This window comes from Lepisma saccharinum, chromosome 3 (assembly GCF_977018435.1).
Source record: "Lepisma saccharinum chromosome 3, izLepSacc3.1, whole genome shotgun sequence".
NCBI lineage: Eukaryota > Metazoa > Arthropoda > Insecta > Zygentoma > Lepismatidae > Lepisma > Lepisma saccharinum.
Window position 1 is genome coordinate 3,917,042 of NC_139231.1, and position 13,274 is coordinate 3,930,315.

General features: G+C 42.6%; 1 protein-coding gene across 4 annotated transcripts in view; it reads left to right on the forward strand.

The window, feature by feature from the left end:
• mtgo (miles to go) overlaps positions 1–13,274 on the forward strand; it is a 596,892-nt gene that overhangs the window by 530,653 nt on the left and 52,965 nt on the right. For all 4 annotated transcript variants that reach the window (XM_083118289.1, XM_083118287.1, XM_083118290.1 and 1 more), the window contains 4 exons: positions 4,707–4,900; positions 6,669–6,839; positions 8,373–8,555; positions 11,852–12,098. In XM_083118289.1, coding sequence (XP_082974415.1) covers positions 4,707–4,900; positions 6,669–6,839; positions 8,373–8,555; positions 11,852–12,098 — 795 coding nt within the window. The remainder of the gene's footprint in view (positions 1–4,706; positions 4,901–6,668; positions 6,840–8,372; positions 8,556–11,851; positions 12,099–13,274) is intronic.

Sequence of the window (13,274 nt, forward strand, 5' to 3'; positions counted from 1 at the left end):
GCATCCATGCTTCTGAACTCCTTATGACCCGAGCCCGCATTTTCCAAACAAGCATTTACTTTTCGCCCTTGAGCGCCTTCATGTCTGATAATGAATCGATTGTTGTTCCTTGTAGACGAAGGATGGGGCTTGTCAACTATGTGCTTCTTTTTAATGGCATTGCTTTATACAATGTTTTATAGCACAGGGAAACTTATACAGGGTGATTCTAAAGGTATAGTACAAACGAAAACCACAGATACCTCCCATGGAATAGAGACGAAAGTTCCCCTTCCACTTTGCCGAGAGATGCCTCCGTGAGGAGCTAGACAACGCCGAAAATGTGTGAAAATGAACTTCACACCTCTGTACAGCCAGTACCAGTGAAGATAGAAAGGCGGAACAAACGAAGTCAAAAGGAACACCAAAGTCGCCCATCTGAAAAACACTAGGCGGCAGCTGCGCAACGCATGCGCATGGGGTTCCACAAAGGAAATAGGAGTGTCCCGCAAGACAAGTGAAGGGAAAGGGTAGCGATCGACAACGGTAGGGACAAAAGAAGCAATGAAGCATGAAGTAACAATTGCACAGCGGGAAACAAACACCATGACTGAAGCAGTGCAGTCGAGAAAAGTAGTGCGGGGTTGCAGAACCACGGGAGGACGACGTAGGATGTAAAAACACACCGAGAATGCAAGCAAAGTGGTCCTTGACACTCGACAGGCAACAGACGCGTACATGGTTTGGGGCAGAAATGGCGGTGCTGGCGGTGCAGCGCAAGGGGAGTCCCCAAAACACAGTGGGGAGACACCGCAGCAAGAACAAAGCACGGTGCAACAAAAGAGAAAGAGGACCAGACGGGGAATGGTACCTGCCAAGGAGACAACAAATGCGGGACGAGCATAGCAGCACCGAGGGGATGTCACACATAGGTCGTGCGCCAGCAGGACAAACACAGCAACTACGGGCACAGGAGGTTATTGCTAATGAAAGTTGCACGTACAGATTGGACCATGTACCCCGTACTGACGTTGTAACAAACGTTGTGATGGGGCCCAATCAGCCTGTTAGAAATGAAGCCGGAGGCACATCGCTGGGTGGGAGCGGGCGAAAGGCTGCTGGAGTGTCGTACGGACCCCACCACTCCGTACGGTGGACGACACTAATGGACGAGGTCGGAATGTTTCCATCCCGATCACCAGGTCCACCGTTCCCAGACCTGACGCGGCTGCTTCCTTCCGAGCGCCACTCCAGCCGAACAACTCGAGTCCCTCCTCGGCCGCAGCCTTCCGCTCCGAAACCAAGCGTGGCCTCACACCACCGCAGCCGCACACTGCCGCGTGGGTGTGAGACCGGGCCGAGCAAGGCTGCACAGATAAACTGCATGGGACAATCGTGTAATGAAGCTACGTGGGGGTATGCACGTCTGTTCAACTGCTGGGTTACCCCACATTGGTGTACACAAACACCACACGATCGTACGTAGTGCTCCCCGTCGGCTCGAGCAAGACGGACGAAGTACGTGTTGTGGGTGAATGGGGCAAGAATGAAGGACGCTACATGTTTTCCACGATGACAAGGCCCCAGAGTACATGGCCCCACCTGACGGCAGTGGTCAGGTAGTGAAGAGCACAGGCACGGGTGGCTCAGGAACGTCAGCTGATTGTACCACAGTGCCGTGCGGACGTGTGGGCTGATTGGAAGTGCAGCGTCAGGGAGCGTGTCAGTGAAAGAGCCGGTGCGGTGGTGGTGTGCTTGACGTACGACAATTGAGTACGTTGTTTCGAAGCCGTTGTGACCAGTGTGTGTGTGTGTGTGTGTGTGCCACCTGTGCACTGCAGTACAGTATTCCATAATTGGCACTATCCTCACCGTACCATGGAACGCTACACATTTGTAGAACTGAGGGACATGCATTTTGTCTACGGCCTTGCAGATGGCAATGGCCGAGCAGCTGCACGCCTTTATCGTGGAGAGTATCCGGAGAGGCGACAACCCGACAGCAGGTTGTTTTCGAACGTGCACCGTACCCTTGGTGAATCGGGTGTGTTACGTGCAGGCCATCATGTCGGTCACCCAAGACATGTGCGCACCGCGGCGGTCGAGGAGGACGTACTTGCTCGCGTGGACGACACACCGTCCACTAGCACCCGTAGCATTGCACGTGCAGTGGGAGTATCACAGTCAACAGTGTGGCGTGTCCTTCATGATGATCTGCTGTATCCCTATCATCCACAGCGAGTCCACGCGTTGCACGCTGGGGATTACCCACGAGGTGTGGAATTCTGTCAACGACTGTTGCAGTTTTGTACCGACAATCCCTGTTTTTTGCGCCATGTGCTTTTCACGGACGAGGCAACATTCACCCGTGAGGGCATCTTCAATTGCCGAAACAGCCAGTTGTGGGATTATGAAACCACATGCAGCAGTCGAGGTGCACCATCAGACCCAGTTTGCAGTGAATATCTGGGCAGGTATCATCGATGAACAGATTATCGGTCCATACCTGCTGCCACCACGTTTAAATGGCCGCCTCTATCGCACCTTTCTTGCATCAGTCCTTCCAGAGCTGCTAGAAGATGTACCCCTCAACGTGCGACATCGTATGTGGTTTCAATTGGATGGAGCGCCTGCACATTTTGATGGCACAGTGCGAACCCTTTTGTACCGTACCTACCCACAGCGCTGGATCAGCAGAGAGGGCCCCGTCCCCTGGCCCGCCCGTTCGCCTGACCTCACACCAATGGATTTCTTCTTGTGGGGCCATGTGAAAACACTCGTCTACGAGACCCCGGTGCCTGACAAGGAAACATTGGTAGCGCTGATACTTGCAGCATCGGCCGAGGTGTGTACCATGCCATGGATTTTTGATAGGGTTCGCCAGAATTTCCTGCGACGCTGCAATGCCTTCATTGAATGTGGTGGTCGTCAATTTGAGCAACTTTTGTAACAACGTCAGTCCTGGGTACGACTACGTACTACGTACTATTCCTATCTGTAAGTGCACCTTTGCGTGGCAATAAACCTCCTGTGCCCGTAGTTGCTGTGTTTGTCCTGCTGGCGCACGACCTCTGTGTGACATCCCCTCGGTGCTGCTACGGGGAATCCCTCGTCCCGCATTTGTTGTCTCCTTGACAGGTACCATTCCCCGTCCGGTCCTCTTTCTCTTTTGTTGAACCGTGCTTTGTTCTTGCTGCGGTGTCTCCCCACTTTGTTTGGGGACTCCCCATGCGCTGCATGTGTTTGTTTCCCGCTGTGCAATTGTTACTTCATGCTTCATTGCTTCTTTTGTCCCTACCGTTGTCGATCGCTACCCTTTCCCTTCACTTGTCTTGCGGGACACTCCTATTTCCTTTGTGGAACCCCATGCGCATGTGTTGCGCAGCTGCCGCCTAGTGTTTTTCAGATGGGCGACTTTGGTGTTCCTTTTGACTTCGTTTGTTCCGCCTTTCTATCTTCACTGGTACTGGCTGTACAGAGGTGTGAAGTTCATTTTCACACATTTTCGGCGTTGTCTAGCTCCTCACGGAGGCATCTCTCGGCAAAGTGGAAGGGAAACTTTCGTCTCTATTTCATGGGAGGTATCTGTGGTTTTCGTTTGTACTATACCTTTAGAATCACCCTGTATATTGAACGTCCCTAGTATCTTGCGGTACTTAATCTGTGTTTAACTACCAGCGCAACAAAGCCTGTCTGAAAATCGCAAAATGCAACATTGTTGAGTTTCTTATTCACAGCCCGTACAACACACCAAGGTGAAAAAGCAATTGTTAAATTGTTTGTCTTGGAATCATGGGCGTCCGGAAGGGGGGCAAGGGGGGGCCATGGCTTGGAATATATATACTATTTTCAATAAGCAGATTGAGGCCTGTACGAATTTTTGGGTCATTTTTAAAAGATTTTAGGTCATGTTACAGGATTTTTGTTGTCATTTTAAACGTTATTTTTCAAAGATTTTTAGGTCATTAAAATCCGGTCACTGGTAATGATACATTTGAATGTAAATCTTATGAAAATTTCAAGTTTATTTCTGCATGGTCCAGGTGAAAAGTAGGAAGACGGGGGTAGGTTTCCCTTTGATGGAAAATTGTGTTAAAACATTCAAAAACCTGAAAATGATTGGGAAATTAATATATTAAAAAATAACTGCAATTATATTTCACTTTCTTACCTGCATCGGTCTCTGAGTGCATTAAGCGGTTGAATCCCAGCCTTTCCATCAAAGATTTAAAGGTTCAAGCTTTGTCCTTTGTAGGGTTTCTTCATCAATTCCATTTAATCATCATTCATCCTCATTATTATTATTCTGCCTCCTAGAGGAAGATGATGTGAATTGACTGTTACTATGGAATGGTCTGTGTAAAGTTGGATTGTGTATTGAAAATATGCATAAAGTTGTATGTTTTTGTATGTTTGGATAATTACTTGAATAAATGGGTAATTTGTGTCTCCATTGCTGAAGAATTATGATTATACTAGAGGCAGAAAAGCAGAGTAAATAAGGACAATACAAAAAATTATTTTGTATGTTCTTGTTTAACCATTTTCTTCGTTGGATATATTTTATTGTAAAATCTTATTTTGTTCATTTATTTTCACCGATGTAGAGGATACTCAAATTTTAGGAAATTATTTTTAAAAAATGGTATAAACTCTGTAGTAAGATTCTTTATTTCCAAGCTGCATATTTTTTGTAACCCTGTATATTCTATTTACTTTTTCCTCAGATTTCGGAACTGAATACCCGGAGTGCCTTACTCCAGTGGTCTCCTCCGGACAAACCATTGAGTGAAACTGCTGACAGTAGGAGTGCAGAGTTTGACGTTCCAGAGTCCGATTATCAGTATGAAGTTCTACTGAGCGACAAGGGGAAGGACGGAAAGTATAAGTCAATTTACACTGGCAGCTCGCAGTCTTGTAGGTAAGCTGCTAGAATAATATACAGGGTTATTCTAAAAGAACTCCCTGGTTTTGTGATTTTATTGCAGTGAACTTTTGCAACATACTGTATCGTCATTATATGGTGTCTGGTGTCCACAAGTTTTTATTTGGACAGTCACTCACACCACTGGTTTCACACTTGGCTGCTAGAAACATGTAATGCAATGTGGCGGCATCAGATTAGAGGATGCAGTCTCTGTCCTCCAATTCCACAAAAAAAAATTCTGTTACTACAATACGACAGCAGTGGAGAATGAAATTTCAGAAAGAGGCACCAACGAAGAAAAACATTCATAAGTGGTACAAACAATTCCTGCTTACAGGTTGTGAGATCCAGAGGCTGACCATCAGCATTAAATGAGACTGAGCACCGGATCTGCAAAGCTTACGAAGCGTGTGGAAATCAACAAATCGAGCAAGTCTAGAGCTTCAACTGTCGCAAACAACTGTGTAGAGAATGGTCCAAAAGCGTACATGAATGAAGCCATGCTGCTTTCAATTGCTTCTGGAATTGCGAGACACAGAATGCCTTCTCTCCAGATGCTGCTAATTTGCATTGCATGCTCATAGCGGCGAAGTGTGGAACGAGCTGTGTGTGGGCCTATTCGAATAAAAACTTGTTGTTCATAAGGCACAGATGTACAGTCATGGAAAAAAGTATTTCCCCCATAGAACCTTAATGCCAGTAGTGTATTTCTTTCCACGACTGTACACCCATATAATCACTATGTTCCTTAAGTCTCCCACAAGAAAATAAAGAAACCAGGGAGATCTTTTTTTAATAACTCTCTCTGTGTGTGTGTGTGTGTGTGTGTGTGTATATATATATATATATATATATATATAAAGGTAAAGTGCTCCCCTGTGCTTAGCACCACGCCATGAAGGTGTATAGGGGGGTGGGGGTAACGCTCCACACTTCCTTGATCTGGTCGTGATTGGGGGTGATGTGATCAGCATCATGCCCCTGACCGCCTTTACCCCCCAGGGTCTCCCCCAGGTACCCATGTCATTCGACGCTGGATGGGCGCTGGGGCCTCTTCCAACGTTAGAAAAGTTCCCGGGGATCGAACCCGGGACCTTTTGCATGGTAGTCAGATGCATTACCGACAGCCATCGCGGCCAGCTGCATAATTATATATATATATTTCTTTAATTTTAATGTCAGTATGGGCAGACTGGTGTTCGGAAGTAAGAAGTTACTTGACAAGATCTACTTTCTTCTAGAAGCCATGGTAGCTCAGTCGTTAGGGCGTCTGACTACCATGCGAGACACCCGAGTTCGATCCCCAGTGGGGGAGAACCAGGACTTTTTCAATCTGTTCAAGTGGCTCCAGTGCCCACCCAGTGTTGTATAAGGTGGGTACCTGGAGGAAACTCTTGGGGGTAAAGGTGGCCAGGGACGTGGTGCTGATCAAATCACCCCCAGCTCAGCTGAGATCAAGAAAGTGTGGAGCCCTAACCCTACACCCCCTATATGCCTTCATGACGTGGTGCAAAGCCCAGGGGATTACTTTACTACTACTACTACTACTACTTTCATCTGAAGATAAGAACAATAGGCACTAGATCTGAAGGTAAGAGTGAGATGAGAATTGAACTACAAAAGCATGCCACAACCAAAAATTGAATGCTGATCCACCTCTTAATTCTTTCTACAGTCAGAGCTTGAAATGGAAAGCAGTTAACTTTCTCAAACTAACTCCTCTCAACTATGTACTTTTCTAATTGCACTTTTTAATTCTCAGGTTACAAGACCTTCATCCTGCTACAGAGTATTCAGTACGCTTCCAAGTGCATTTACAGGACATCCAGGGATCTCCATCAGAACCAACAACTTTTACCACTCCTCCATGTGAGCCTGATACACCCCAGCCTCCAAAACTTGTTCAGAGAACAAGAACAAGTTTGCAATTGAGGTAAGATCCATTAATTCATGTTGGTTGCCTCCAGTGTTTTTGAAAGATGTTTAATATTAATATATAGCAAGTAGAACTGAACTGTACCCCGATAGTTTCAACTTCCCTACATGCAATTGTAGCATTTGCTTAAGAAACAGTATAAATTTCTACTGGACTTTCACCTTTTGCACTGAGAAAGCTTTTGAAGAACAAATCTCGCATTTGGTGGGATTCTGGATCATTACTGCCATTTCAAACAGCCCTGTCGAACAAACCCAAGAAATAAATGAAAACTAATACTCTCTGGCCACTGAAATTAATAGAACTACAGTTTCACGGAAAAAGTAAGTATTAGTTTCTCTGTATTTATCTACTACTGCATGTCTCATTTCCCAAATATGAAAACACAAGAAACAAGTCTTAAGGATCCATGTCAAAGCCAGTATATGCATAATGAATTTTCCTTTTGCCTACCTGCAGTGTATCTTTACTTTTCTCATGTGCTATAAAATTGTTTTTTTCCATAACATTTGTGATATGTATACTCTTAAAATATTTCTTGTCCATGCATTTTTAACAGCAAGATAGAGTAGAAAGAGAACATAAAACAAACAAAATACAAATGCAGTATAAACCGTATTGTCGGGATATAAGTTGCACCAACGTTTTTAGTACACATTGTTAAAGAAAAAGGTTTATGACTGAATATTATAATTAATTTACAGTATTTCAAATAAGTAATATGTCGGTCTACTTTCAACAAATAACTTACGTAATCTAACTAGCAAAGAATACATTTTAATCTTCTTTGTCAAAAACCAGACATTCATCTTCAGAAGTAATCGAAGAGTCGCTTGGAACCTCTTCTAAATCAGCATCTGAGTCCTCATACAACAAAATGTAATCTGTACTATCCAGTGCATTACTAATGCCACACTTCTTAAATGATTTAACCACTGTCTTAGTTAAACTAAGAACAGAAAAAATTTCTGAAAATGAAGGTAATCAGAACTGAGTATCGGGGTACAAGACACACCCTGTTTTTCATACCTATTTTAAAAGAAAAAAGTGCATCTTATATGTTATATATAATCATATATAACTTATATGATTTGGTGGCCGCGGTGGCTCAGTCGGTAACGCGTCTGACTACCATGCTAAAGGTCCCGGGTTCGATCCCCGGCCGGTTCAAATCCGGGAACTTTTCTAACGATGGAAGCGGCCCCGGCGCCCACCCAGCGTCGAATAACATGGGTACCTGGGGGAAACCCTGGGGGGTAAAGGCGGTCAGGGGCGTGATGCTGATCACATCACCCCACTCACGACCGGATCAAGAAAGTGTGGGGCGTTACCCCCACACCCCCTATACGCCTTCATGGCGTGGTGCTATGCACAGGGGAACACTTTACCTTTTTTTTTTTTATATGCCGGCAAATATGGATATATCAATTGTCAAGTACTGTTTGAATGCACATGAAGTGTTACTGTAGATTATATATCATTTTGTAAGACTGAATCGCCTAAAGAGTATGTTTCTTATATTTCATAAAGGTGGAATGCAACTGCTGAAAATGGTTCCCATATCACCCATTACATCTTGGAGTACGTTGAAGGAAAAGGCACTGAATTTGTAGAAGTTTACAAAAACCGAGGAAAACAGTACAACATTACAAAACTGCAGGCATCAACATGCTACAGGTTTAGGCTGTCTGCTGTGAATGAATATGGCAGAAGGTAAGGGGGAAATTTTGTTTCATTTATCCCCAAGTCATATTCATACAAGAGCCAGTCTGGCTTATTTCTCATCCTCTCCCTGGTACTCTCAGGCATCAGTTTGTCTCTGCACTAAAAATATAGCTTTTGTTGAAGCAATAATGTAAATACAGTTACTAAAGTTCTTCGGAATCATCCATGTTAACTCATTCTAATTACTGATTTGTCAAGAATGTACAGTACAGTGATATGTATTTCAGTCACTCAATGTTTTGACTAATAAATATTAGTCTTCATCAGGAAACAGTCTTCCAGGTTAAATTGCAAGGTATTAAAATTGTAAAAATGTTCCATTTAAAAGGTAAAAGCCTCAACTGCTTCTTCTAAAGACCAATGTTTTTTTTAGTTAAAACATCAAGTGACTGAAAAACACACCACTTTTTTTGTAATTTCATTTTCTTTTGCAAATCGTAATGCAGGTCTTGCCAGAGAGAGAAGCCACTCCCAAATATCAATTAGGACTAAAAATAGCAACCATTAAAAATATTTCAAAAATATCTTCTCTTGAGAAAATTATTATATTACATGCAACATTTTCCTGAATATAAAATCTTTAAGCATTGAATCAGAGTTGGCAAATAATGTTAATGTATATAATGCAAATTACTTTTATGGTGCTTCATTACTTTATTTAAATTCAGAACTGAAGGATTTATTTCCCAAGAGGAAATAAGTTTTGTTGTGTTGTTTTAAACTTGTGCATGTAAACATAAATGTTGTTATTGTGCAAAAAATTAATAGTAGCAAAGTAAATAGCGTGACTTACTTTGGGAAGCAAAGTACTGGCAACATGATTCTTTTAAGTAACTTAACCAACTCTGCATTGAAGAACGTACAAATGGAAGTTCCAATGTACCTGTTGGGTCATCAGGTACATAACATATTTCAGTATTTTTTGCAAGTTTTTGTTGCAATTTTATTGTGTTTTAGATTTTCTAATTGCATTTTGCCTGTTCATGATCATTCTATATAGTTTCCAAAAATCAGCCATGGATAATAAGTATTTTAGTTTGGCTCAAGTGCAGGGAGAGAGAGCAGGTTGCCACTTGTCAAATTAAGGTTTCAAGCTGCTGAAAATAGAAAGTACAATTGCACGTGATTGTTTTATAAAAGATGATGAAAAATGTTTTTATAAAGGGTGTTGCTTAAAGATTGGCTTTTTTAAATTCAACAAAAGTAATACTACACTTTATTTTTTAAAAAAATGCAAACACATCAACTGCATCCTTAAACTTTGCCATTTGTGAAAAATGCACAGTCACGTTCATATTTTGAAAATTTCGTCCTACAAGTGACAACCATTTTCTTGTTAATACTTGGACAATCTGCGACAGAAATTGTCCATGGCATGTTGCAACATCTCAAACTGGTCGGTTTCTCCTTCAGTGCACTCCCCGTAGGTTCAAAGTTCTTCACCCACATCCTGATTTCATTGGCCAATGGAAGAGGATCATGCCTCCCGAAATTAAAATAACATTGATATTCTCGTCTTGCAGCTGTAACAGAGTCATCATTTTTATAAAATGCCTTCACAGCTGCAGTACATTTAGCTCCGCTCCAGTGATCCATGTCTGTAAATGGTGCACATTGGTGAGGGAAATGACAAACAACCAACACCATTACAGAAACTCCCCCAACTAAAACAAATACACCCATTTTTATGCCAGACCCTTTACTTTCAAGTGTCCACCCTCTCTTCTGTCCAGCAGTTCTGATTCCTTGCTCATAAAATCCAAGGAATTGAAACATTTCAAAAGGATTAAAAAGGATAAAGAAAGAAACACAGATACACCTGAACGTAAAAGCTGGCTGAGCATGGTATGAGGTTCTGTTGGTGGTGTCCTCCTTCAAACTGTGAACAATAGTACCTGAGCAATGCAGGGTCTATTCTTCTTGCTTTCTTACTGTGGCACTGTGTCCCGTCTGACCAAAGTTATCAGGTAAGCAGTTTCCTTGAAGTGAAAGACAGCTTACCTGCAGTACAAAAACATTTTTCACTTTTTTCTTTTTTGTAAAATTACCTCTAGTGTTTGTGCAAACATTCCGAAAAAGTGCATCTTCCTTCCCCTAACTTCAGTAGTTTAAACCGCCAACCATCCATCTGTGTCAAATTTTTCAAATACTTTCACAAGTATATGCGTCGTCTTCATCATTTATGAAAAATCTAAGCGTGCATGTTAATATCTGAAGTAATTTTATAGAGTTTTTTCATACTTTTTATACCATCAGCTTCCAAGCCTTGTCACAATAATCAGACCTGAAAAGTCAACATGAGTTTCTGAAACAAAACAGAGTTGGGAAAGTAACTTCAAAAAGCTTACTTTACATTTCTTCTGAGTAATATGTCATTAACATGTTTTTCTTTGTCATGCAACATTGACACATTGGAAGTTTCAAGTGAACACAATATGTATGCATACCCTACATCTCCAACACACACCTGTGTATGTTCATATAATTGCTAGTCAGGAATGCTTGAGGTCTAAAACAGTCATTCCTCATTTGAAATAAATTATTTTTATTAGTAAATAAGATTTCCAGTTTTGAATTTTAACAATTTATCTGAATGATTAACCTCTCTCACTTTCGGCCAGCAGTCCAGGGTTGATATTTGGAGAAAGGCCAAAAATCAGTGTTGAACCAGGATTGTGAGAACAGATGGGAAGATACTTTAAGGCGATACTAGAGCTGCAGGTGTCGAAAGTCAGAATACAACAGTGATGGGACTTGATACACTGACCATGTGTTACCCCACCATACAGAATCTTGTCAGGCTCTGACCCTCGAAAGAGCTGTTGCCCCACAAAGTTAAATGGTAGTAAATTAATATGAAGTAACCTTCATTACTTTAAAAAAGTAATACATTACTTGCATTACATTACTCTCTAACTAAGGGCATAAGTCTAAATTTTACTCTGAACTTTAGTAAAACTGAAAATAAGTAAAGTGCTCCCCTGTGCTTTGCACCATGCCATGAAGGCATATAGGGGTGTGAAGTTAGTGCCCCACACTTTCTTGATCTCGGCCGAAGGTAGAGGTGATGTGATCAGCACCACGCCCCTGGTTGCTCTGAACTTTAGTACATTTTATTTTTTACCAACAGATTTGAATGTATTTGGCACTCTTTAAATATTTTGTTCATGAATACTGGAGGAGTTTTAACGTACCAGAGTAGTTCTTAGTCTTTTGTGCTTGTTAACGTGAAATGCATAAAAGGAATAACATTTGAATTTTAACTATTTTCTTTTACGTTTCAGCAATTACAGCGATGAAGTTCACTACTCGACATCAGGTAGTCCTCCAGCACAGCCCTCTCCTCCAGTTTTGCTGGAAGCTTCTGTGAACAGGCTCCAACTGACTTGGCAGCAACGCCCTAACGATGATGACTTCAGTCTGCAGATGGAAGACCTTCACAGCGGCCACGGGTTTCTTCCCATCTACAATGGCCATGATACCCACTATGTCTGTGATAGGTTACGGAGGCATACGGAGTACAAGTTTAGGGTAAGTATGTACGCTGGTTTCATTTGTGGTCATAAAAAAAGTTTACTTCAGGGAGCAGCAGAATCATGAAGTTGTCCTTGGGTGGGATATGCGAGGTACAGTCATTAAATAACAGGAATTTTATTATAACTTTCAGGGAAATTGATGCACAACGAAAAATTGTATCACTGGACACAAAATGGTTCCTTAGAAATACGCCACATAGGTGTCGGGACAATCAAGCAGTTTGCGCCTGCGCAGTAGTACATACAAGGGCCTCCCCGATGGCGCAGTGGTAGCGTCGTCGCCTTGTAATCAAGGGGTCCCAGGTTCGATACCCGGTGGAGGCACAAGTGGTTCGGATCCCACTTTAAACTGTAGGTCCAGTCCCGATTAGCCTTACTGTGCATAAAGTGGACTTAAAACACCAACTCAACTCAACAAGTAGTACATACAACATGGCCGCTCCACCAAAGGAGAGCAACGAAGTGTTATTCGTTTTTTGTGGTCAGAGGGAGTGAAACCTGAAATCTACAGCAAAATGAAGGTTCAGTATGGAGACAAGTGTTTAAGTAAGGGGAGAGTGCACAAATGGGTGGAAAGATTAAAAAACTGAAAACAAAATGTGAGTGATACACAGCAGATTGGGAGAACAGTTTGCGTGGGAACTGAGACAGTGAAACAGCAGATCGACCAGCGAATCTGTGCCAACAGGCGAGTCACTGTTGATGAAATTGCCGTGGAATTCAACATGAGTCATGGATCTGCATTCAATATCCATTATGACCTTGGCTATAGGAAGTTGTGTAACTGATGGGTACCAAAGCATCTGTTGAGTGTTCATAAGTGTGCGTGGTAGACAATCTCTCGGGAGCACTTGGACCATTATGCTCGTGAAGGAGATGCTTTTCTTCATCGAATTGTGACAGGAGACTAGTCCTGGGTGCACCATTATGAACCAGAGAGTAAGAGACAATCGATGGAGTGGAAGCACCCAACATCTCCGGTCAAGAAAAAATTCAAGACACAGGCATCCGCTGGGAAAGTGCTGCTAATGATCTTTTGGGATGTCAACGGCCCTATATTGGTGCACTTCTAGGAGAAGGGTCAAACTGTGAATAGTGCTCGATACAGTGACATGTTGGTAAGCAAGTTGAAGCCTGCCGTACGATCAAAACGTCAGGGACTTCACTGAAA